Here is a 26259-nt window from a genome sequence, read left to right as displayed (position 1 = left end):
ATGAACGCCACACACTTTTCTCCTCAGTCTTATGACAGTTACACTCTCTCCCGTCGCCAACACGGAAGCAGCATGGCGTCCAGCAGCTATGGTGGCTCCGAAAGCCAACAAGTCGCTCAACAGAGGTTAAGGATAATTGCAGGGCATTTACGAGCACCGGCGGATAGCGGTTCCGCCATTGTAGCCGCCGAGTGCAAAGCCCAAGGGAGCGAGGCGGATGCCGTCCAGCAAGAGAAGAGGACCATACCGAGGAGGAGGTACTGGGCTGTGATGGAGCGGGGGTTGTGAGGGTCCACACATTTTAAGCGGTGTAACTAGCAGCGTAAACGCTGAAAAGAGAGTGCCGGTGACCTTATGTGTGATGTATTTACCTTCAGCCGAACGCAAATTCCATATTGAGACGCTGAAAAACGTTTTTGGCCGGACTGCTTGTTAGCACTGCTCTGATACCGGGTGGGTGCGGTTTCATGCAATACATCGGCTTGACTTTATTTCATTCATCCAGAGAGACAAAGTTAGTTTTGTTTTACTTTGCGTTTTTTGGGTTCTTGGAGGACAACGAGCAATTAACAGCTAACAATGATTGAAACATTTTGTAGCACTTCAACTTGAGCCGAATGTTTGCCAAATGTAATACGAGGTTTTGGTACTTAGCGTTCTTATTTGCACGTTCTACGATAGTAAACGATTAGTTCGTTTTTGTTATTTTGTTTTCACCACACTCGACTTTATCGCGGGATTTGTTTGACAACCGAGAGACGAGTCGGTGAATCCATCTTGGGCTTCTTTTGCTTGATCTGATTGGCTAAGAGTCATGGTGGTCTGACTTTCAACCTATTGGCAGCCGAGTCGCGTTCAAGGAACCTCGGATTGGTTGAGCTGTCATCAGATGTCAAATCGGATTCAACAGCTGCAGTTGAGCGTAAAATAAAATTGGCCCTTGTCACCGTACAATGTTCTGGTCGGTGTAGCAATACCACAAAACAACAAATTACATTAATACATATCCAAGGCTTAACGTAGGTCCATGATTTTTTTTAAACTTCATATTATTCATTTCCAGTTTGAGTTTCCCCCCCTTTTCCTATTACATAAGTATAAGTACCTTATTTGCATTCTAGCGTGGCTAGTATCTTAGTGGTGTCAGTGGAAAACAATGCGGACATGCTGGTTGAGCTGTTTCGTCAATGAAAGATAAGCAGAAAGATAGGCAGAAGATACCTAGCTGAATGACACACATATAGATAGTTAAGTGAAATCCTCCTAAGCCGTCAGTTTTTCCCTCTTTTTTTTTTTTTTTGCGGATGACATCACGTTTTGCGAAGAAAGTTATGCACTATTACATTTGCATCACCAGCTTAATTGGTGGTTGTGAGGTCAATGAGCTCGGGTAGTGTTTGTTTGAGAAATTCCACTTACTCTCTGGATAGTTAGCAGAGTCATTTTTGGGATGATACCCTCTCAGGGGGTGTGAGCAATTGTTCCGAAGACTTCTTATCGTTGTTGTTGTTCTAGTTTCTTGTATCTGAAGTGTCATTTTTCCACATTAGTAAATATTAATTAATTCATTTGTACTAGATTACTATCATTGCATGTTGGAGGGGGGGGGGGAGCTTCTACCAAGTCTCCTCTTTTGGATTACCACCACCTTCGAATAGTGCCTTGAAATTCGAATGATCTGATTGATACAAGCCATTTGTTCATTGGGCCATTGTTTTTGCTTTACAAGCAGAAAGCAAATAGTTAATAAGTGCAGTACCCAGGTTTGCGTATCGTGCCAAATATGAAAAGTTGAGGTGATAAAGTTGCAGACTTATTTGCATTATTGTGTTTGTTTAAAGAAAATAAATGAGTAGAGCATCTTGTAAAAAAAACACAGTCGCAGATTAAATCGCAATCACCATACTGAGGGGAAAAATAATCACAATCCGATTATTTAAAAAAATCATTTAGACTAAGTTTGCACTGTATTTTTAAGCTAAGAGCTCCAGTGGCGGCCACCTGCTATAATCACACCAAGTTGTCATGGTAACGAAAATTATCTTCGTCATTGTTGGGTAACAGTATGCGAGGTGAGCAGTGGCAAATTTGCATGAAACGGAAGCAGCCCCCTTTGTTTAAAACTTTTGATAGTATCGCCTTGAAAATAATTGTTTCAGTGAGAATCTGGAGGTGTGCCTGTGTTTTGCGTGATGTCATGCATCCACCTGAAATATGAGGCCTCAACATATTGCACCGCAAAGTGCCACGGTCCGTGTCGTGCACAATGCTGTGTTCATCTAAAGTGGGCCAAAAGTAATGTATTTTTTTTTCTTTTGACGGAGATGCTAAAAACTATTTGCTGGAATGGCTGATTTACGGCTGTGATTACCGCTGTAGTGTTTCCGGTCAGAACCTAGTTTTGTCCAGGTGAGCTATAATCAGACCAGGTTTTATCTTTTCATTTGCTCGTGTGTCTGTGTGTGTTTCTGTAGAACACAAAATACAAATAAAATATGAGTAACTGCATGTAAACGTCTCATCCATACAATCCTAATTAGCTGAGGTCATAATTATGCCACTGGTTTTTCAAATAGTACATATACGACCTACAACCACGAATAACACAAAATATTGTTGCACATACTTGGTAATGCACGCGCACATTGTGAATCATGTCACTTTGCGGAGTAACGCAAATGTGTGCGGTTTCCTTTCATCAAACGTACCTGGCCTAAATGTGCCAAATTCAGAATTAATAAACTAACCACCAGAGGCTGCTGTAAGTGCACAAACGGAAAACAATCTGGCCCTTTGAACAGATGTGCTGCTTTTCATATCGTGACATGATGACGACGACGATATATCGCGGCAATTTTAATATCGCGATATTGCCATTATCGTTACGTCCCTCTCATATGTTTACATTTAACACATAAAAGCTTGCACAATACGAATGTTACCATGCGTTAGAATTTATAGGTACGTCTGAGGGAGAAAAAAAATCGTCCGTTGCTGAACCTAACCTTTAGCTCATAAATATTACTAAACATATTATTGTTATGATGAAAACCTGATGTACTAGAGAAAATACAAGGGCAGATTCAGAATCGAAAAAAAATACATCGAGAAAAGTTTACTTGGGTGTAAAAAAAAAATATGACCAGTGTAATTGTTTGAGCAATATTCTTTCCCTGTAATGGTGTAATTCCCATTTTGACCTCAGGGCCTTTATCCCTAAAAGGCTGGCGTGTATATTCAGAGCATGTCCATGAATGTCTCCGGGAGGATATGGTAGGGTGTGGCCGTCTTCTACTTTTCCGACTATTAACTTCCCCAATGATAAAAAGGCCCACCTTGAATGGGATGGAAAGTTTTCAGTGGCTGAATAAAATCAGACCGCATTGACGTCAGCCTTTTGTGAGGGTGGGTATCAGATCATCAGCCGTGTTTGGTATATCTTGTTGCTTTAAAATATAACACCCCCCATCCCCCTCATTAACTGTCACTCACATCATATGTTTTATGATATTTTCTTCTAGGCAGGAAATCATGAAGTGGAATGGTTGGGGCTACAGCGATTCAAGGTTCCTCTTCAATAAGAAAGGCCAAGCAGAATTCACTGGCAAAAGGTACCGAACGAGTATAAGCAGCGCACCGCTTTTGTACGTCTCCAACGATGCGTCCTGAGGCCAAATGACGCAGTTTCTCCGTCGCTCACGTGACCATTTTGTGAAAGGATTCTCATGTTCTCATGTAACTGTAATCTCGGGGGTGTTGCATCAATCATTTCATCAGCAGCCCTCCCTCCCTGCCAGCCTACACCCAATCAAGCGACACCACACTGCTGCCATCTAGTGGCTATCGCCTAGAAATGATTGTATAACTGAGACTCCTTCCTCAGCCGTAGTTGCACATTAACGGGAGATTTGCTTAACCTCTTGAGAACATCTCATTCTTGTAATAATTTACTTGTGTCTGGATTGGTGCAATCTCGAGAGGGAATTTCCAGTTTGTTTCCAGAAAGAGACCCTTGCTCAGATTACACTCCCTTAAAAGAATGCGTAGTCGTATGTTTAGCGTGCTATACATTTGCATGCCATCTTTTTAGAACGGTTGGATTTCAAACATTTTGTCATCACTCTTGTGTGAAAATGCATATTAGTTGTATCATCGTTTAACGACAGATTTTTATTTTCCTACATTTAAGCACACTGTTTATGTTCAGACTGTGCTTAACGTTAAAGGTCAAGCGTGAAGTTAACTTGGCCAGACATCTTTTGAGGGCTGAAACTATTTCAAGCAAACCTTCGTTTTTATTTGTTGTTGTTTTTTTTTTTTTTTTTTTAAACGCAACCCACCCAGGTCCATAGTTAGACCCACAGTAACACGCTTAACAAAGAAAATGCTTTTTTTCGGCCTTCTGTTGTCTTGATGGAACGTCACACTTCTGGGTGACACCCCCCCCCCCCACACACACACATTGTTTTCAAACATCTCGTTAAAATTTAAGATTATTTGGGAGAATTGACGATGCCATTAGACTCCAAAATAATTTCTTTTTTTGTTTTTGTAACACTGTGTGTGTGGAGTTGTCCTTAAAGAGGTGACAGTTGAGTTCAGGAAGAACATGAGTGACTTGCATGAGATGATGAACGCTATTTAGGGAGTTCATCGAACAAGAACAGGATGTTGCTTAACTTGTGTAAGCTTATCGGTTTAAAAAAACAAAACAGCCAACCAAACAAAAACAACAGTTGTTCAGACTCTGTGTCCTCCCGATTTCTTATCCAGATATAGATTGAGTGGTATGATCATCCCTGGCCTGAAAGACTGGTTTGAAAGCACATTTGGAGCCAGTCTGCAGCACAAAACTCCGCCAACAGTGAGTGCTCGTCTTCCGTGATTGTTCTGGCCGCCACGTATGGAACACTGTTTTGTTTTTGTCTCAGCCCCTCCTGAACAACAACGCCGTACAAGCTCCCACTCTTAACGAGCCTTTTGTGGACGATTTGAAATCCTCTGGTATTCCCTTCTCTCACGATGCAGAGGACCGCGTATTTCGCAGCCACGGTAACGCTCACTGGGAGATGGCTCGTTCTCTTCTGTTTCATTTATTTTTGTTTATTTTTTTTGTTTTTGCATGTGTGCTCTAGTTGCTTAATCCTTTTATGTCTTTTGCAGGACATTGCCTACATGAGATCTTCGCCATGCGAGAAGGGAGATTTGGTCGCCTTCCGGATGTGGTGGTGTGGCCTCGTGAGTTCCTAAGTTGCATCACGTATTTTATGGCGGTGCCATTTTCATCCATTTTTTTTTTTTTAGGCAGGGATATTAATATGTGTGATTGTTGGCTTGAGAAGAAGTGTCAGATGGAGGCTGATGGGATCCACTTTTGGCTTGCATTGCTTATTCTGATTCTTGATGTTTTTCTCATGACTGACATTATGCCATCCCACCCACGGGTCAAAGATTGGCTGCATAAAGTCGAGAAATCAAGTTCTCACGCGAACCGCGAAAGTCTGCAAGAAATAATCATTGGCTCTTGGTGCCACAAGATTGCAGCAATGTGCTTCTTTTTTTTAATTCGATCTGGCAATGGCCTAAGTGGAGCTCCTCTCCTCACTTCAAGATAGTTGCTAAGCACCAAGATGCTGCCAAAGCATCTGTCCTTTCAGCCCTCCTAAGTAGCTTGCAAAACGATTGGACCCCTGTTGTACTTTTCAGCAGCGCTGCCTAGGGGCCCGAAAAATATATCAGGCAGAATTTTAGTTTGATTTTGAATGATGAGCAAGTAGCTTCGCAAGGATGCTTGGTAAAATCGTAAATAATATATCATACAAATGTCAAAATGATGGCAATCAATTACAATAGACAATCGTAACATCATATCTCTTGTCAATTCTTAAATTATTACGTAATCTAATCCTGAATGGATATTGGGCAGTAATTTAAATTTGCCATGGACAATCCTGTCTATTGTGTTGGATATTTTCATATTTCACATTTCATATTTTCATAGTTTCCAAATTGGCTTACACAGGATCCTGTTCCGTTTTGTTGCTTTGCATCCAGAATAAATTTGCTCTTTAAAATGTTCGTTTAAAGAGTGGCCGTGTGTCTCGTGTCTGTCAGTCAGCAGCCCCTAGGTAGCAGGATGCAGGCATTCCTCGTTGCTGCCCAAAACACTTTAGCCTATTTTAGTGCCCCCCCCCCCCCCCCCCCCCCCCATTAACTGTCACCCGATGCGGGCTCTGTTATTGGCTGCAACACGTTTGGATTGATTCGGATCACCTCACCACAAAGAGCACCACTTCATGCAGCCGTACTCCACCCGGGAAAAGCCTCTGGCAAATGAATACACACCCTGTTTTCTTGCTCTTTCCTTCTCTAATGGCCCTGCCAATACAAACACGCAATTTATCACCTCTGTCATATCTCATTTCTTTGAGAGTGTGCTATGAGGCTTAATTTATGTTTGCAATAGAGAGGGGTGAAATGCTTATACATTATATCTATCTATCTATCATGCTGACCTCAATTTTGAAGATGAAGTCTTATGTCTTTGCAGACTGCCACAATGATGTCGTCAAAGTTGTGGAACTGGCATGCAAACACAACGTTTGCGTAATACCATACGGAGGTGAGTTTTCAAAGCGCCGGTCAACCTGCAATTGAATACTGATAGATTATCTGCACTTATTTCATGGTAAAATAGTTTGACTTTATTTTTAATATTTGTGTTTAGTGTTCCATTGATGCAGTCATTTTCCGCACATTTTGTGTGCCCCCCTCCCAATACAGGAGGCACAAGTGTTTCCAGTGCTCTCGAGTGTCCTGCAGATGAAGCTCGCTGTATTGTCTCTCTGGATACCTCTCAGATGGTATGTACTGTAAATAATAATAATAATAATAATAATACACTTCATTTATAAGCGCCTTTCAAAACACTCAAGGTTAAGGATAAGGAAACCTTTATTAGTCTCGCAATGGAGAAATTCCCAATTCACAGCAGCAAAGTTATGAAAGGAAGAAGTAGAAAACAAAATATAGGAGCTGCTGGAAAGGCAGCCACTCTCGCGGCGCCATTTTGAAGTCAAAATAACAAAAATAACACAACACAACACATGGGACACAGACAGCCGTGCAATCTTCACCACTTTTCTGCATACACTTGTTGTCTGAAGCAGTTTATAGATGAAAGAGGAGAGGATCAAAGTGTCCTTTCACCAGTGGGTCAGAGACGGTTAAATGGCTAAATACCTTCCTCGCAATAATGAAAACGTCATGATTAATTTTCTTTTTCCTCTCCGCCACCTTATGCGCAATAAAGTTACAATTTTCACTTTTTATTGTATTTGCACTTGTGTTTTTAAGCGATCGGTAAGTCAGAATTGAATATGCAACTGTAATTACCGCGTTTACAGTTGGCTTGTTTTCCTCTCGCACATAAACATAAACGCTACTTGCAAAATAATGAATCCCTTCTTTACTGTTTTCCCAAGTTGGTCTTTGAAATAGATTAGCACACCATTCTTTTGTTTAGGTGTTATGAAAAAAAAATCCTTAATGTCCGTTGCCCACACGTTTTCCTTTAAGAATCAAAGCCATCGTAGTTACCAACCGCATTCCATGAATCCAATAACATACAAGTAGCATAACACAAATCTAATCGTTTGGCAGCGTCCATCATCCTAATGTAAATTCAGCTCTCTCACATGAACGCGGTCACGTGTCATTTTTTTACAACAGAATATAATACAGCAAACACCCAGTACAGTGTTGTCCTTTGAACTGTGTGAAAACAATAAATATGCCGCTGTCCCACCAGTGGTTTGTTGCCCAAGGTCAGAGGTCGGAGGTGAGGTGGCTCCGTTGTGCCAAGCAGCAGCAAAGCAGGAACATAAACATTATTACCTCTGCAGTGTAATTGATGGTACGGGGGTGTGGGGGGGGGGGGGCGGTGACCCCCTGCAGGTAGGCCCCAGCCCAGTGCTTAGCATCTTAAATAAGAAGCATATATTTTGAAATTAGATATTAAATTGAGTTTAACCTCAGGGAGCTGAATGTTGTGGTCTCGCTGTGCAGGTTTAGCTCACGCACGCATTCTTATAAATAACGACATAAAAGTCCCCCCCCCTCTCCCCCTCATGCAGAACCGCATTCTGTGGATCGATGAGAAAAATTTAACTGCCCACTTGGAAGCCGGCATCATTGGTCAGGATTTGGAGCGTCAGGTGAGTGTCGTCGTGTGTTTTGAGTGCTTAACAGGGAGAGCAAAGTCCGAAAAGAGCTGATGTTTGATGGTTAACATTGCATGACTTGGATGCACTGCAGACGCCTCCGCGTTTAGACTGGGCCACTTTGACTGAGTACTAACTTGTCATCATGTAGAGAAAAAAAAGGTCTGGAGGTTGTTTTTTTTTCCCCCTTAAGCCAGGAGACTTGAATCACATTTTCTGCCGAGGCCCTCTTGTGGAGGTTGTTGGGCATTTATTTAAGTGCCTCATCCCCCACAGCAGTGACACGTAATCACATGTTGGGACAGGCCAAGGAACCGCATTTAGTTCCTTCAACCTTTTTCAAAATGGATACCACATGCCTCCCTATAATGCAGTAGAACCAAGTGATTTGTTCCTGGAAAATCAGTAATGGGTAATAATGAAGAAAAGCATTTTGTACCGTTCTAGTCTGACTATTATATCACTGAATAATGTCACAGTTGACACATAAGTTGACTTTTTTTTTTAAAGAGCTTCCTTTTGTGTTTGTCAGCTAAACGAGAGCGGCTACTGCACAGGCCACGAGCCGGACTCCATGGAGTTCAGCTCAGTTGGGGGCTGGGTGGCAACCAGAGCATCAGGCATGAAGAAGAACATCTACGGCAACATTGAGGATCTGGTGCGTGCTCATCTGTTCATAGGAAGGAAACATTGTCACTCACACCTCCTGAAGCACGACGACCACAGCATGAGTGGTCCCGCATAGCGTGGAGCAATGGTTCGAATTTGTAAACCAAAAAAGGGGGAAGCCATATTTCCGTGCCAATATAACACGTTGCCTTCTTTTTTTTTTTTGCTTCTCCTGGTCGGAAAAGGTTGTCCACGTGAAGATGGTGACTCCACGCGGGGTGATTGAAAAGAGCTGTCAAGGCCCCCGCGTGTCTACAGGGCCGGATGTTCACCATTTCATCATGGGATCTGAAGGTCTGCTCATGTTTTTGTTTCATCGTGCCGTCAGGACATTTGGGCGCCTTTGCAGCTGTGTTCGCTCATATTTGGATGAAAAGCGGCAACATGAGGTTTATTCTCATGCTGACGTACACGTCTGCAGCGCCCCGTCCTTGGTCTGACTGTCCCTACCTACCTACTATTTACAGTATCCCAGCTGCACCTGATATCCAAACCCGACTGACGTACAAAACCTTCAACTCTGCTCTCCCACCAAAGACATTTTATTCAATGCGCCAAGGCCTTTAATAAGCAGTATTTCCAAGCTATCTTTTTGTAATGGATATACAGAAGGTGAACTGAATTGACACGTGTCATAAAAAGGTTTATAATTTCTTATCGAGGCCAAAAGATGGCGGCAAAACACCGCTTTTGTCTAAATCATGAGTTGGTCATGCCGCGGCTGCTGCCGGCCACAGCTCTACCTCAGACACTCGCACGCCATCTCGCTGATGGCACATGCCAACCCGATTAGTCCCCGCCTCTTAAAGGCACATGCATGTCCTCCAATGCGGACGGCGCTTTTTGATGCATTTTCTGCTTGCTATTTGTTTTATGTCGAATACATTTCCAATGTGTCATGCGGGAGGAGTAAAGCGGACCACAATAAAATAGATTTTGCGGCTCTGTAATGTATCCCTCGCGATAAATTTGGGTACCTCGTAAAATATAATGACAGTACTTTGACACAAATTGCTCTTCAAGGGGCACTGTTGTCAACGTCACATCATTTTGTCATTTTTGAAAGTAATCCTGCTCGTCATCAGTGGAAAAAAAACCCCAAACATTTTAAACTGCACACAAGCACCTCCCCTCTCAATCTCTCCCCTGCTCCTTATCCAAATCCACAGAGGGAGGAGCCTGTGGTCTTCTTGAGTAAAGTGGCCGCACGCTTGCCACTGGGGAGCAGCCTGTGTCTTATATTGTAACATTTGAGACGCCATTCAAGGCCACAACAGGCTGAATAAGCTCATCTAATACGAGTGTGCTTGTCTGTAGTCACGCGGGGCATGTTATTGACTGCTGAGCCTGTTGCATGTGATCAAATCATCAATGTGACTTTTCCAACTGCCCTTTGTTAAGAGAGCAGCAGTTTCGGAACAAGTGAGTCCCCGATCCCAAAGAGTCAACGGTAAATATGAGAAACCTCCACGAGCAGACGTATGTAACAAAGAAACGTTAGTGACTACGGATCCAGGCCGTCTGTGTGATTTTTTATTTCTTTTTCTGGAGGACAGTACGCTCCTTTCAAAGCAGTTGAGCTGCGCCTGCCACAGTTGCCACTAGCAACTGAACATTTGACCAAAATAACTGCTGGTGGCAGAACACACACTGAGAGATTTTAGGTTCAGCTTGATTTATTTGCAAGTGGTATCATTCTTTTTTCCTATAAGAGTATGTTAAATGAAGCAAACGTAAAAATGTAGCCAAGAAGGACCCATTTTGTATTTTTGCCATTTCTTCAACGATTAAAATAATTTTTCAGGTTTTTAAAGAGAATCAGTGATAATTCGGTCCCAGTCTTTCTCAAAACAAATCTGCAGATTGGCAAGAAGACAAATTACAGACAGAATCTTCATAGTCACTTTTAGTATTTAAAAAATCCACATCAAAATGAGTCTTTTTGTTCACACTCCTCCACTTGTGCCTCCACGTTGCTCTACCGTGTCCACAATCTTACAAAACATCATCGTGAAGGCACATCTCAAACTCAGAAGTGGCGGCGGCTTTTGCGAAGGACACGAAGAGATCCAACATGGTATTGTCGAGTAAAACCAGTTCATCCAACAAATACCCAAAATGTTGATTCGTCCGGCTTCAAAACACATTTTCCGTGTTTGAAACTCTTATTTCCTGCGTTCACGTTTTTCAAGCGTGCGCAGTGGCTTCTTCTCGCGGAGCCCATAATGAAGACTTTTTTGGGGTCATAAGGTGGGTCAAGAGGTTTAGCTCGATCTGTACATGTGCTGCGGCTCTGGGCTTGCCTGCCTTTGGGAGAGCCTTGCTTTATTTCCTCATGCTCCTCGCTGATAAATCTTTCTTGCCCACCCACCCCGCCCCAGTAGAAAACCAGATCCCTCTCAGTGAAATGTGAGACAAAGGTCACCATATGGACCCCCTGGACATTTGCCAGAACCCTGGAAAAAAAAAAGTTCTTATAAATGACTGGCCCTGACTTCCTTCTTTTTGCCCCTTAAATAACGGCTGTGATTTTCAACAGGAACCCTGGGTGTGGTCACAGAGGTGACGATGAAGATTCGACCCATGCCAGAGTATCAGAAATACGGCTCGGTGGTGTTCCCCAACTTTGAGAAGGGTGTCGCTTGTCTTCGAGAAGTTGCCAAACAGGTAACTTAACACAATTGTACAAAACAAAGATCTTTTTTCCACGTTATGTAGAAATGTACTGTATGTTCGTGTGTCACCAAATGACGTCATCACATACGCTGACCGTTGAGGATCTTGGCAAATTACAACTTGGTCATAAGCGACAAACATTCGATATTTTGTCACCATCCTTATGAACGCTTTGTTGAAGCAAAAACTTTGGGTCTGTTTCTGATTTAAAAAAACAAAATAATTTTTAAAAACTATATTTAAATTTCAAAATGAATTCACATTTCTTTCCCCATTCTTTCCCCCCCCCCCCCTTGTCATTTTAGAGGTGTGCTCCTGCATCTATTCGGCTCATGGATAATGAGCAATTTAAATTTGGTAAGTTTTATTGGATCCTTTTTGGAGGAGGGGGGGGGGCAAAAATCACTTTCTCTCATCTTTTTGAATATTACTCTTTTGAAATCCAGCCTACGATTTGGAACGGCAATCTTCTTTTATCTCGGTCTCTCGATGAATGGCACTGGTTGTATTTTCGTTTCACCTGAAGATAAGCTGCAACGAGATGAAAAATGGCTCTCGGTGAAGTCGTCATCCCATTGAAGTTTTATGACGCCGTTCCTTAAGGTCTCGCCAATGCATCTGGCATCACCAGAGATCTGAGTAAACCCCCCCCCCCCCCCCCCCAACCTCCAGGGAGCTCATTATCTCGCCTAGATTTCCGCTTTTCACCAAGTAGGCACTTCTGAGCATGAAGCAAGCTAGATGAAGCGACCAGGCTTTCCCCACTAATAACTAAAGCTCACGGCTCCATGATACGTTCTCGGGCTTATTAGTGGCTTCTTTCACACTTTTCATCATGTTGAGTACGACCAATTGATGCCTTCTCAGATTGGGATGACGCGTGCAATTTAGTCGTGTCCGACGACGCGTTCGAGATGAAAAATGAGATTCTTGTCATGATCACTGGGCTTTTACATGTGGAAGGGAGGAGCAAAGAACAAAGGATGGTGGTGGTGGGGGGAGGTTTAAGAGTAAAATCAAGGGTGAGATGTGTGTTGAGTTATTAAACAGTGGAAGGGTGCTGACAGAGCTAAAGGCACATAGTCAAACCTCATAGTGGACAAAATCAGGCCACTAAGAGACTGGAGCACGTGCTTGGAGAAATAAATGAAGTGTTAAGTCTCGGCGACATCACGCGTGACTTGATTGATAGCCGTCCTGTTGGCCCCGGGCCCTCATTTTGCTTGTCCGCAAGGCACATTTTTGTGTGTCTGATCAGGAATAAACATTTAAAAATGTTTTAAATGTGCGTGTGAGGAAGACTGATATCGCGGCGTCAACTTCGCTTCCCTTCAGAACGTTGCGATTGATAGTCATTGTTATTCAAGACCAGCCTGCTCTCGCTGATCCTGGAATGTGCGAGCGTCAGATGATGACGATGATGATGTTTGAAACAAAATCCTCACCCGCGTCTCGGTGGCTAACCTTTTAACTGCTGCGCCCACAGGTCACGCCCTCAAGCCTCAAGTGTCCTCACTTTTCACCTCCTTTCTGGACGGCCTGAAGAAACTGTACATCACCAAGGTAAAGCACGAGCGCAAGCGGTCTGTGTCGGAGGCACTCTCCCCAAGTGTTTCTCATGAAAAACGAACCTCGGTCTCTTAAATCCTCAGTTCAAAGGCTTTGACCAGAATCGCTTGTGCGTGGCCACCCTGCTGTTTGAGGGAGACCGAGAGAAGGTCCTGCAGCACGAGAAGCAAGTTTATGACATTGCCGCAAAGTTTGGGTCAGTATTTTCCTCCTCCTTTTGTATCATTATGAAGACGCACGCTGTTCTCCAAATAAGAAGCTCAGTGTACTTTCTTAAAGCTGTTTGTCAGTCCCAGTTGAAGTAAAACTGAAGTATCAAACCAGACAAACATTTGACATCGACAAAGAAACTGATACATCGGGTGCTGCTGGTGTCAGATTTTTTTTTTCTCCTGTTTTTTTTTTTTTTATGTGGGAATTTCGACATTGGTTTCAGAAAACGTCACTTAAACTTCTGACTTCATCTCTGGCATTATGACTCTTCAGAAATATACAGCTAACTTAGTCTTTATTTTTATAACACTGACTTTTTTGGGGGGGGTGGGTCATTTCAATATTTCTTTTCAATTACTCCTTCGTACGTCACAACAACAACAACAGCAGCACGCAGACATGTCTGGCTGAGCAACCCTCAAATGAAATCACTCGCTTCGCTTAACTTCACCAGCTAGAAGCAGAAGTAATGGTGAAAAGGACGCTTTGGGCTTGGTGTTGCGCTCAGTTGTTTGTCTTGGTTTGCGGTGATGGATCACCTGTGGATGTCCTCCTGCCAGGCCCGCCTTTGTGGGTGCTGATCAATGGGAGCTTCTGGTGGTGGTGGTGGTGGTGGTGGTGGTGGGGGTCAGTTACACATCAGGCTCGCTGGGATGCTCCACAGATGATTTAGGCCAACCTGAAACATTCAGTTACAGTTCTGTCACCTCCCAGTGCAGACTGGAAAGATTTGGGCTCGTGTTTCACGGAGTAGACCACTCTGGAATCGGAAGATGATTTAAAAAAAAAAAAAAAAAACATAGTTTACTGTCTACTCCCTGGCCACAATATTAGGTACAGCTGCACAAAGGCAAAACAAAAGAAAAAGATATTACTCGCTTAATTTACCGTGTGACAAAGCTCTTGAGTTAGCATTCCATCTATATTTGTTACTGTACTAGAGCTGGTTGTGTCATTGAAACCAGTTTTTTTTTTTTTTTAACAACCCATAGAGTTTATGCGCCATTCAAAATGATTCAACCCCCATTACAAATTCAGTTTATTTGCAAAGGTCAAATTTCTCAACGCAACCAGCTGTTACAAGTGACGGATATTTGTTGGAAATGTGTATGCAGACTAATCAAATGATTGTTTGTGCTTTCGTTTAGCCGTGGCGAAGAAATCCAATAGGTGCGACAAAACTCACTATTGATTGTTGATGATTATTAGATTGCTATCGGCTAAGCTGCAGGACCGACCTTTTGATAAGCAGCAATTGCATCATAAGAGAGTTGGCAGGTCCACAGAGCATCCTCGGCTTGATTGCATTATTTCCAGTAAAAGACGCTCAAGTACCGGTGATGGATAAGTGCGGCGCTGTGAGGGATATTTTCCCTCTGGTGTCGGGAAACGGCATGAATCGATATAGCGATTTTCTAATGAGCTTGGCCTGATTAGTTTGGGTGCGAGATGAAAATGTGATTACGCAGTGCAGGTGATGGATGTGCGGCTGACCCGCGGCGACGCACACGGCGTGGCCTCATTGATCTGCACATTGTTGGATTGACGGGCTCGCACGCAGCTGCCGTGAAAGTGGCTCACAAAGAAGCCGCTGTTAAATATTAACCCTGTTATCTTATTTTCCAGAGGCCTGGCAGCTGGAGAGGACAATGGGCAGAGGGGCTACATGTTGACCTTTGTCATCGCTTACCTCCGGGTGGGTGACCGCTCTCGCTTTGCTTTTTTATTATTTTTTTTGAGCTGATGGGCAGGCCTTCTAACGGAACACCAGGAACCTTCACAATAGGACCTCCAGCGCTTTGATGTGACGTGGTCATACTTATTGTGTGTTGATTTTGAGTATAACTTTTTGTTTTAAACAATTCCCATGTAGCATTCAAAGGCTAACCCATGACTGGATTCCATTCTATAAGACCTTCAAAGAGAGAGAAAGACAAGTTAAAAAAATAAAAAAGGAGGCGGCGTGGGGAGAAGAAAAAGAAAGATGGAGAAAAGACAATTGAATACAAGGGGGGGGGGAGTGAAAAAGAAAGCAAGCAAAAGAGTGGTTAGATGGGTCGATGCAAGCACAAGGTGGTTTGATGATGTGTTGGTCGATGATGAGTTGATAGAGAGCTACTCAACTCCACCTTTATGCCTCATATTTGCCATTAGGACAAAAACACCCCCTTAAAAACAAAATATTATCTGAATGTTTCATTGGATCTTCCTTTGCTCAATTTACACCGTTTAGTGAATACTTTTTAAAATCACTTTTTCTGAGATACATACAGTATATGATGTTGCTATTCTTCTCTGGACAGGACTTGGGGATGGACTACTATGTGATAGGCGAGTCCTTTGAGACCTCTGTTCCTTGGGACAGGTAAATAAACCATAGTGATGATTATTATTTTATTTTCATTTTTTGAACTAGCTAATGCTTTAGTCAGGTCAAAGTTCCAGTTAATATTTGCTGGCAACACACTCATCAGCCATAAATATAAAGCAATCAAATGGGAAAATAGGACGGCGCTAACGTAGTTTTCTGTTTTGTGCCATGTGATGACATCTTTTTACGCCGTACCAATGGGGAACCTCTTTTGTAGCGGTTTCCGTGTTTAAGTTCACTTCCTCCTACCCCTTTTTTGTCATTTCTTTTTAGGGCCAAATGTCGTCCATATGCATTTTGTGCCATATAAAAGAGAAACAACTGCTATTGTTCTTCACTTGTAGGGTTTTGGACATCTGCCGGAACGTCAAAGCTCGCATCGTAGGAGAGTGTAAAGACAAAGGAGTCCAGTTTCCGCCATTGTCCACGTGCAGGTAACGTTTGTGATTGTGATGGATGGCCTCACGGGTAGTTTTCTACATGGGCCCCAAGTGTGCTCCCTGCAACAGAAAGATGTTGTTTTTGGGGAGGCGCAAATCACCAAAAGTGACCGTTTTGCAAGTGATGCGCTGTTATTTTCCGAAATTTAAGACGGAGCTGCTTCTTTTCAAGTAAATTGGCTGTACAAAGTGTGCTAAACTAGCGCCTTGAAGGAGACGCACACACTCTTAAGAACGGGTGTGGCAAAAATAGCCCACGATGGGTAAGAAATGGGCTGACCCAACTTTTGGGGTTATTCAATCATTCATTTTCCGATCTGCCTATCCTCACAAGGGTCGCGAGGGGTGCTGGAGCCTCTCCCAGCCGTCTTCGGGCAGTAAGCGGGGGACACCCTGAACCGGTTGCCAGCCAACCGCAGGGCACACAGAGACGCGCTCACACTCACACCTAGGCACAATGCAGAGTGTTCAATCAGCCTGCCATGCATGTTTTTGGAATGTGGGAGGAAACCGGAGTACCCGGAGAAAAGCCACGCAGGCCCGGGGAGAACATGCGAACTCCGCACAGGGGAGGCCGGAGCTGGAATTGAACCCTGTACCTCTGCACTGTGAGGTTGACCCACTAACCACTGGTCCACCGGGCCGCGGGGTTATTCATTTCATTCTCAAAAGTTAGGTGGGTGCCTGGGTTACTTTTGGCCCAATTATTTTTAGTGTGTATAAATGCATTGGGGTGCTCTAATAATGCATCCCAGTGGTTCCCTCACAGACACATTATCAGAAATGGGCAGATAACACAAGATTAAACTTGGTTGTTTCAATCGAGGGGGGGAAACAAACAAAAAAAACCAACGCGTCATTGCGATGAAAACCCAAAATACTGGTGGACCAGGCTTGAGCCTTGTGACGTCATGTTTGCAGCCAGGCTTAGCCCTACACTCGCATTTCAGCTAAGTGGTCTAAAAGTAAATGACACTTCCGAATTTTTCAGGGTAGGTTTCAAGTCAAACAAATCAGTAAGCGTTTTCCCTTACTTCTCCGTTGAGCCTCATAGGTGAGCCTTTGTGAATGTTTAGATGTCGCGCTCAGCCAAGGAGGCTTCACCACGAGTCCGTGACAGACAGACGGCGAAGCGGCTGAAGAGAGCCAGGCGGCTGCTCGATGCTGGTGGACAGATTAGGCCTCAGCCTGATTATGCCGCAGCTATTCATTTCCCGGCTGCGGTCTGTCACATGATTGATTTGTCCATTTAACCTCTGAAGCAGCCAGCATGCCGGGTGATGGGCCATGTCAAATGAACAAGGGCTCCGCCCTCGGCTCCTCGGCGGGGAGCGAGGCCGCAAGAGGGGACGCTAAGCTGGTGGTGGGGGGGGCGTCTTTACTCTCAGTTGAAGAGACTTTTTAATTTTGACGCATGCAAACAAACGCTGTTGTTTGGCTTTTTGAAACATTGCTCAGGAGGTGGAGTGAAATCGAGAGTGGCAAACTCATTTTTGTTGCGGAACCCTCAGTGGACGATGATGACTGAAAACAAATGTCATCATCAACTGTTAGCATGCACAATTGCCCCTGCAGTTGATTGTTGTAAGAAATGGGAAGCAATGGAAATTTGTGACATGAAAATATTAAAACAACTTTTGGTTGAATTTGTTCAGGGATTTGGTGGGGAGAAAAAAAATCCACGATAAAATCCAATTTGGATCCAGATTATTTTATTCATTCATCAATTTCATTCAATACTTTACAAAAGGCTATTTGTCAGATGGTTCTGGATCTGTCACATCTCACAATATCAGATATAGGATATGAATTCCTTTTCAGGAACTAAGTCAGCGTCACAATCCAAATCCTCGACGCTTTGATTTTGCAAGTGACAAACGCTTAAGACATTCTCGTCTTTTGCTTTTTTTTTTTTTTTTAGGGTGACTCAAACATACGACGCCGGCGCTTGTGTCTACTTTTACTTCGCCTTCAACTACAGGGGCCTGGCTGATCCCGTGCACGTGTATGAACAAGTGGAGGTGCCTCATTCCGTCCGCCTTATGCGAGAATTTGCTCACAGATTGCGCACGGGGTGTGTGATTGAGATTTGGTTTCTCTTCAGCACGCCGCTCGAGAGGAGATCCTTGCCAACGGGGGCAGTTTATCGCATCATCATGGAGGTAGGACAAGCTCACGTGGATTCTCATTTGCATCACGGGCGCGTTCTTATGCATGCGCACGTTTCAACGTGCAAGATCTGTGTGGCACCACGACAAACCACAAGCACAATCACAACACAGAAGTCTGCGATTGTGCTGGTGTATCTGTTGTTGTGATCATTATTCTTATTTTATACGCGTGTTAAGCGGCTGGTCAGATCCCGGTAATCTTTCTGATTTTAAGCATGTTTCGTTTCCTCGCCCGAATGAAGTTGGTGAAGGCCTGATTATCGGATGGCTCTTCAAAATTACTCTGTCAATGCATTTTTTAATTTTTATAAAATCAGAGATGCATGCAAACATGATTTTTTTTTTTTGCGCCGATTCCAAATACACGCTCATTTTTTTTCTCTTGCATATCAGGTTTTCAGAAGAATTAATGTAGTCCAGAATCAATTTGGTAATATTTATGAATTAAAGTTTACAATCAACAACAATCTTTGATTTTTTTTTTCTGAAACGTCTTAGCCATAACTTACCGTGCTTTTATGTGACAAATTTACAAAAAAAAAAAAAAATGAAACTATCTCCCAAATCTCATGTGCTAGAAAAAATAAAATAAAGACATTTTTAAAAATCTGTGTCGAAAAGACGTTTCGGGACACATATAGTCACCTCTGGTTCAAATTTGCTGTTGACCAGCGTTATCCTGGGCCATTAATGCCTAAAATTACAGATAAAGAGTAGATTAAACTGTAAAAATGTCATTTACAACAATTACAACCAATCCAATCCAACTTTATGATTCAAAGAAAACCAACGTTGGCCAAGTGCCTAAATCAGCATAACATAAGCAACATTTAATTTTGAAACAATTGCACCGCAAGTGCCGTAAATTTTGCCTTCTCAACACCTAAAAATCCTTTTTGTCAAACAATAACAACAACCTACTTTCCTATTGGCTTGGGCTTTGGCACCATCTTGTGACATCTTTGTGCGTTTCCGAAAGAGCTCAGAGTCAGCAAATGAGCAAGGGGGAGTCACTGGAGTTAGCAGACGAGCTAACAGTTAGCCTAGCGTTGGATCTGCTACCACGACCACTCTTTGCTCTTCTTTGGATTTTCTGTCAGTCTGAATCGTCGATGTGGTTAAGTCTCGAGTACTCCACACACACTTGCCATATATATATATAGATTTTATTGACTTATTTTTGCTCGTCATGTGTGGACTCTCACATTGGCTTGAATTGTTAAAAAGTGAGAGTTGACACCGTTGGTATTTTGGTCCCCGGCCTCCTTCATGGCTCCACACGGGCCTCCCGCTTGTTGTGACCGGCCGCCCCTCTCCTGCTCACGTTTTCATTTGGTGGCGGCCGAGCCACTCTGCTCACGGGGCCCATCCGGGCTCAGCGAAACACCCGCCTTTATCTATATTGCCATCCGCCTGGTTGTTTTCATACATCACTTCAGGCGATTCATCACACCTGTCAAAAACAGTATGCGGCGAATCAGCCGCGATATTAAATTGCAATTTTTCCCCAAAGGCGGGCACGGCCACGTAATTAAAAGATTGCTAATAAAAAGGGGGTGGCGGAGACCAGTGTAGATGACGCCGCCGGCGTTGCCGCTTGAATGCTGACCTCCAAACGGTGGCCCGGGCCACCCCGAGCTGCCTGGGGAGGTAACGCGGGGAGGGGGCGGAGCTATCGATGCGGAGCCTCTGTACGAGGCCCACTCTGTAATTGTGATTAATAACAGCGGGGCTCGCTATCTGGCCGCAGACGGACCGGTTTGTCTGGCTAGAATCAGCGGCTGACAAATGGAGCCACTTGCGGTGGGTTTTGTGTATCAACACAAACAGATGTAGTCAAGGATGGCCAGGTTGGAGGGCACAGAGGGGAAATCCACTTTTTTCTCATGTCGAGCGATCCACCACTGTCTCCGCAGAGCACGACACGTTGCTAACGTGCGCTAGTTAAGTGACTTTCGCCAAAGGAGTCAAGAGCCTCGCTCAGAACCATGACATAAGATCGGGCGTTCATTCGCCTTTTCCTTTTATGCAATCAAGCAGTTGCGGGATCACCCGCAATCAGAAAATTACATTAGTATCGTGATATCTTTGCACAGTGGTGTCTTTCTTGATGAGCGCACGATCCAAAAGATGCCTTGTTTTTGATTGTCGCTGTTGTGTAAAGTGGCACTTAACAAAATGGGTGAATTAAAACGGCCTTTTTTAATGTGAAGGCAAAAATTCCATCCATTGAATTGTTTTTTTTCGACAGTTCTCTTGCATTAGGCCTGTGTGTGAACAGAAGCCAGCTGACTTTGGATGCGAGATGGTGGGGTACACGCCAGATTCTCACATTCACACCAATCGACAAGTCTTCGTTGCAATCTCCGAATCACGAGGCAGACGTGTTCACCGTTGGCCCCGCCGTGCTGCCAATTTGGCTCCAAACGAGCACCGGCTCCAGCTCGGCGTGGTGCGTGTCATCCTTGTGATTGACAGCTCATCCATCCAGGTTGCACCTCGCCTTCTTGCTTTAAACTCATGTGGGATGGTCTCGAGACCCCCGTGACCCTGAACAGGAGAAGCGTGATAGAAAATGGATGGCTGCTTGGAAAAGCACTGCTTCAAGTGGGTCACCGCTGTAGCAGCAGCACCGAGCCTCTGAGCATCCATCACCTGCGCACCGCTCCATCTATCAATACGTGGGGGGGGGGCTCCTCACTACACCTCGACCTCCATTTGTGGGCGAGGAGCCCTCCGTCCTCACCTTCACCGTCGCGCGGCGCTCACGAAAGATGGAGATGATTCAGTTGAGCTCTACCTCGCAGCGGCGAGAACGAAGCCCTTTTGCCCGGGCGGGAACGAACGTGCGCCACGTCACGCCGCACCTCGCCCTCGTCGCGGCTGGCCGCAGCCGCGTGGCCGCCCGCCAGAGATTGATGGTGACGGCGAGCGGGAGAGAGAACGAGCCCGACAAGATAGATGTGTAAATTATCACGCTGATGGAGGCAATGATGCAGTCCCGCCACCTTCTGTTTTCTCTCCTTCCCAGGAGGAGGCGTGGAGGTGGAACCAAAAGCAGGGAGGCGGGGTACGCTCTTGGAGAGCACCTTTTTTTTTTTTAAGTTATGGGACAACAGCCGATTGGTCCCCCCTGTCACCATCTGGAGGTGCATGTGCTATCAGAGAACCCCCCCCCAGTGACCCCCTTGTCTGCCCTCTCGTGTCAGGAGGCCCTCACAGCCCGATCCCCATCTGGGTTGCTTGGCTGGACTCGAATCACAAACATGTCAGGGCTCGTCCTATCCGCGCGAGGTGCGGGGGTCGTGGGGGGGGGGGGGCGTCATCTAATCCGGTGTGATTACTCTCCTACTTTCAAGTATATTTGAAGAGTCGGGAGCACCTGTTCTCAGACGGTTGCTTTCCCAAGCGATCGCGCGATGCTGCTTGTCAAATTGGCACCGCCTCCAAAAGTTCAAATTGAAAACCAGTTGACGTGTCTGAAAATTGTCACGGCATACCGCCGAACAAAAATGTGACAAAAGAGTAGAGATACTTTATGTCGCTGGTGTAGATTCTATTTAGATATTATTTATTCTAAAGAATAAATTATACGGTTCAGACCCGACGGAGTGAAACTGTCCAATTTCCTGCGGAACTCCTGATGAGCTCAAACTGACTCGGGCCGCAACTAATGATCATTTTAATCATTGATTAATCTGTTGTTGATGAATAACATTTCCAGCCCTTTATTCAAAAACATGTCAACAAGTTGACAGCGGGCAAGCATAAATTAATTACGATTCGGTTTGGTTCATGACGTTTCAGAAAATCGGAGAATTGGGCACTTTGGACCAGCAGTGAAAATCCATCTCCGAAGCGCAACTTTTTTTTTTTTTCTTCAATGGTTTCAAACCGTTCCGAGGTGTCTCGTGAAACGCCTTCACCTGAATGCCTGTCGGATCAAAAATTGAAGAAAAAAAGTATTATATTGGAATTGGGCCCTCATGGCGCTACTGTGTTAATCAGTCAGAAAGAAGTCAAGGAAAAAAAAATAGACAAAAGAATTCAAGATGGAAGTGAGAATTTTTTTGAAAAATAAGCGTTAAAACCTTGGAGAACAAATAACCACTTAAAGGCGTATTTGCACGTAAATACGAATGAAATGGGCAAAGTGCGTTGATTTCAAAACGCATCACGGAAAACAACGCGTCAAACTCCCTTTTGAAAAAAGTAATTAATTTGTGATTCCAATTTCGAGAAAAGTTCCTTTTCAATGAAATCAAGTGACATGAACTGCACAAGGGCCTCCTCACGATGCACTTCAGGATTGCGAGGGTGGAGCGTAAACGCACACCCGCCGTCCACTTGGCCTCCAAGCGACCACGCCAACAAAGATCAAACTTCTCCTTCGCTGGCTGGACGCACACACGGAGGGAGGAAAGGTGGGATGGAAGTTGCAAGCTGCAGGGTATCATCTGGCTGGGTGAGAGGAGCAAGCGAGAGTGGCCGGCTTGGGCCGGCCACCCCCACCCCCCTTCCAGCCCCCTCCTCGTCCTCTTATAGGAACACACACACGCACACACGCACAAGGGGCCTAATGAGTTTGATAGTCTGCTGAGCTCTATAAATCACGCCATGCAAAACATTTCTCCTGGCTGAATCAAAACATTTATCACCCTCTGTTTATTCACTCACTCTCACAAGATTGATTGGCTCACAGCAGCCTGCCGAGCAATCAGCCGTAACCCATACAGCCCCCCCACCACCCCGTACCCCTCCTCCCCACTCTAAATATCACCCCCCCCACCCCTCCCTTTACCGCTTCTTCGTCCTCATCCACTTCGCAAGATTGATCCCCGCATTTTTTTTTTTTTTTAAAGAAAAACATTTCTGGAACTTATGGAGCTGTCTCTCACGGGAACCGCCGTTTTTTTTTTTTGAGCCACGTGTGAATGATGTGAATCCGCGGCTGCTCAACCGCCAGTATGCGGGGGTACGTCTGGATGCTGTTCAAAAAACAAAGCAAAACCTCCTCATAAAAGAAATGAAAGTTAGTGAATTTTAAAAAATAAAATAAGAGCGGCCTGTTATGAAAACTGCCAAACTCTTGTGAGCCTGACACTGTCGAAACATCGGCAGCAGGCCAAGCATTCATTTGGGTCCTTTTTGTGTGTCCCCAGTTGGGAAACTTCGCAAGGAGTGGATGAGACAAACTGTTTCCAGTGTGGGCCTGGGCATGCTGCAGTCCGTCAAGGACTACGTCGACCCCGCCAACATCTTCGGAAACAGGAACCTCCTCTAACCCCGCCCATCCAGGCACACACACACACACACACACACGTGTCCACTTTTCACACAGCCCCTCCAAAACCATGCAAAGAGATTCTAGAATTTGAAAGGGACTCTTGTGTTGTCGTTCATCGTTCATGTGGCGCCATCATTTGCGCGCGCTCGCGGTTCGAGCCAGAACAAGCAGTGACGCACGTCACAGATCCGACACGTCAAGTCTATTCACTCCAACTCACTTCTGCGGAAAGTCCTTTGCGCATTTCTTCCATATCCTTGATATCCAGCCCGAGGGCCAAATACGAGTACGCTCTTTGTTTTCTTTTCCTCTTACTCGTGCCACTTTTGGTGGACTCGTAGGACATTTGCATATATGCAATTAAGATACTGAACATGATGTTTAAGGTCCATGTACTAGTACGCACTTTGCTGTAACTCGTATTCAACGCACTACTAGAATGACTGTCTAACTCTTAATGTTTTATCCATTACTAGTGCTACTTTTGGCTAATTACTGCAACGTTACGCTGGGTCCTAAATATCCAGCTTCCACTAGTAGTATTGTATCACATGTATTCCGTATATAGTTTAAGATATCGATATACCTGTACGCCGAAATATAACAACTTGTGTTGTATTACTAACGGTTTTTTTACATTACCAGTGCCACTTTGGGCTGATGAGAACTAGTCCAAGAAGTACCGCTGTGTTCTTTGTACTCACTCGTAAGCACACTTGGAGAATGACGGTGTCTCACTAGTAACACCGCCCGGCCCACATTCTACTAGTGCAGACTGGCGGAATAACTAATGCATATTCTTATGACTTTGGCAAAGGTTTTTCCCCACTAGTTGGACAACGACATGTTACGAGTGAGGCAGAACTGCACTAGTTGACATCTATGCACGATTCATGCCAATAGTGAGGCATTAGATGTTTTTTTGGTGAATTTTACGTCACAAGTAAACTGCAGTTTTGAACTGGTGCATAGTAAGTAACGTGTGGTTGTCCTACTAGTAAAAACTAAAAGCATATCAGGACATGCATCTAAAGCTGGATATCCTTCTAGTGTGCTTCCTCGAGTCTGATGAATTGTCTTCCTAGTGAGGACCAAGAGTGTACTAGTACCTTGACGTGGATATGGACCAAATGTTTCATCAAACGGCTTTCCGTAGATGAGTCCATCATCATCTACGTCACTGAAGCTCTGTGCCTTTCGGAAAGCTTTTGTCTGCCTCCCCCTCAAACTCATGTACTTGGATACTCTCCGATGATCCACTCGCATAGGTTGTCCTTCCCTTTGTCAAGCAGCAATGACTGTGTGAATGTGTGTCGCACTGATGACCCGTTGTCATTAAAAAAAAAAAAGGGGGTGCGAACGAATTAACTAACCCCTGCTCGGACCTTGACTTGACTTTTCACAATAATGTATTTGTATTTTTGTACCCAAAGCTTCCAAGATGTGTTACTGACAAGTTATTTTAAATTCAAATTCATTCAGTGCCGGCCATTTTCAGACCCTCCTTTAGGCCCGCCACATGGGGGGAGGGGGGGGGGGGGAGTATATTGCCTGTGATTGAATGAGTTTTAATAACGCTGACGTCATGTATTGCTCGCGTGCTACCAAAGACTCAAACACATGCAAACTCCTTCAAACATTTTTAGTGGTTTGTAAGAGTTTCCGGTGTATTGCTTTGCGTTTCTTCAAAGCGACGGTCATGATTTGTCCTTTTCTTTGAAGCAGCTTTTAAACTCCTTTTCCCACTGAAATGCTAAATCATTAGGTACACATCCGATACACGGATAGCAGCTAAAACGATGCTCTTTTAAACATGAGAGAGCTCGTTTGATATTTCTAGGGATGCAACGATACCGGTACCGCTACGTGGTATTCTTAAAAATGCTCCGATACTAAAACACCGATGCCATGTGACCAGCCTGACAGATACTTTCCGGGTAGAAGCCGTGCCAATACAAAAAGTAAAATAAAATCCATTTTCATCACAAGTGCAAGAGGTAATGGCATCAAGTATTCTGTCACAGGAAATATTCAAATATAAGCACTCAATGTTAAAAAGAAATTGTGCATCCCTAGTTGGTGTATTTTGCTGGGAAGTGTGATTAAGCTACTATCATGGTAATGAACGGGAAATTCTGTCAATTGGGCATCATCTTTGGAATAATTAGTGTTTGGATGTGATTTGAGGATGCAAGTGTACCTAATGTTGTGTCCAGTTTAACTTGCCTTTGCCTCCCCATTGCTGCTTGACATCAATTTAAAAGTTTTTTTTTTTAAACGTGTCAACAAATGTGTGCGCTTTTGAATATTTTATGAAATTCCTTTGTTATTCTCTCCTGATTATACAAAGTACAATAACATCCAGTGTGCTTTGTCACCGCCTTTTTGTGCAATAAATTCAACTAAAACAACCATCCGGAGGATTTGTATTGATTACAAATGATTACTTTTTTTTTGTAGTTGGGATTCTTATGAATGGTGTTCACAGTGGAACACTGACAGCAGGCTAAACTGAGGGTGATCCAAGCCCTTGCTGACAGTTCTTCTTCCCCTGCACATCACGTCCTCATTTCGGAATCATTTTACACCCACGCAGCCGCCTACATGCTGCCGAGTGACGTCACCGCCAGCATCAGCCATC

At 44.2% G+C, this 26259-nt stretch overlaps 1 protein-coding gene across 1 annotated transcript; it reads left to right on the top strand.

Moving 5' to 3' along the window:
- agps (alkylglycerone phosphate synthase) lies at window positions 1-26032 on the top strand. The gene is made up of 20 exons (XM_086123626.1): window positions 1-257; window positions 3522-3611; window positions 4774-4864; window positions 4932-5052; window positions 5164-5238; window positions 6551-6622; window positions 6784-6863; window positions 8136-8216; window positions 8755-8880; window positions 9077-9185; window positions 11431-11558; window positions 11873-11924; window positions 13054-13130; window positions 13220-13332; window positions 14976-15045; window positions 15653-15714; window positions 16065-16154; window positions 18082-18181; window positions 18265-18322; window positions 23494-26032. Exons 1-20 carry the CDS (start codon window positions 1-3, stop codon window positions 23613-23615), a joined length of 1974 nt encoding a protein of 657 aa, XP_085979752.1. The 3' UTR covers window positions 23616-26032.
- Window positions 26033-26259: the final 227 nt, after the last annotated feature.

Source organism: Hippocampus guttulatus, chromosome 11 (assembly GCF_054856545.1).
Source record: "Hippocampus guttulatus isolate MCC_2025c chromosome 11, RoL_Hgut_1.0, whole genome shotgun sequence".
Lineage (NCBI taxonomy): Eukaryota > Metazoa > Chordata > Actinopteri > Syngnathiformes > Syngnathidae > Hippocampus > Hippocampus guttulatus.
The sequence above is the reverse complement of the archived record's forward strand: the minus strand, read 5'-3'. Positions and strand labels throughout refer to the sequence as shown.

Excerpts from the sequence above, each read along its gene's own strand:
- agps (XM_086123626.1), top strand. The coding sequence starts at position 1 with ATGAACGCCACACACTTTTCTCCTCAGTCTTATGACAGTTACACTCTC. Across the intron at positions 4,865-4,931 it reads AGCACAAAACTCCGCCAACA|CCCCTCCTGAACAACAACGC; the intron begins GTGAGTGCTCGT and ends TTTTTGTCTCAG. Across the intron at positions 16,155-18,081 it reads CCGCCATTGTCCACGTGCAG|GGTGACTCAAACATACGACG; the intron begins GTAACGTTTGTG and ends TTTTTTTTTTAG.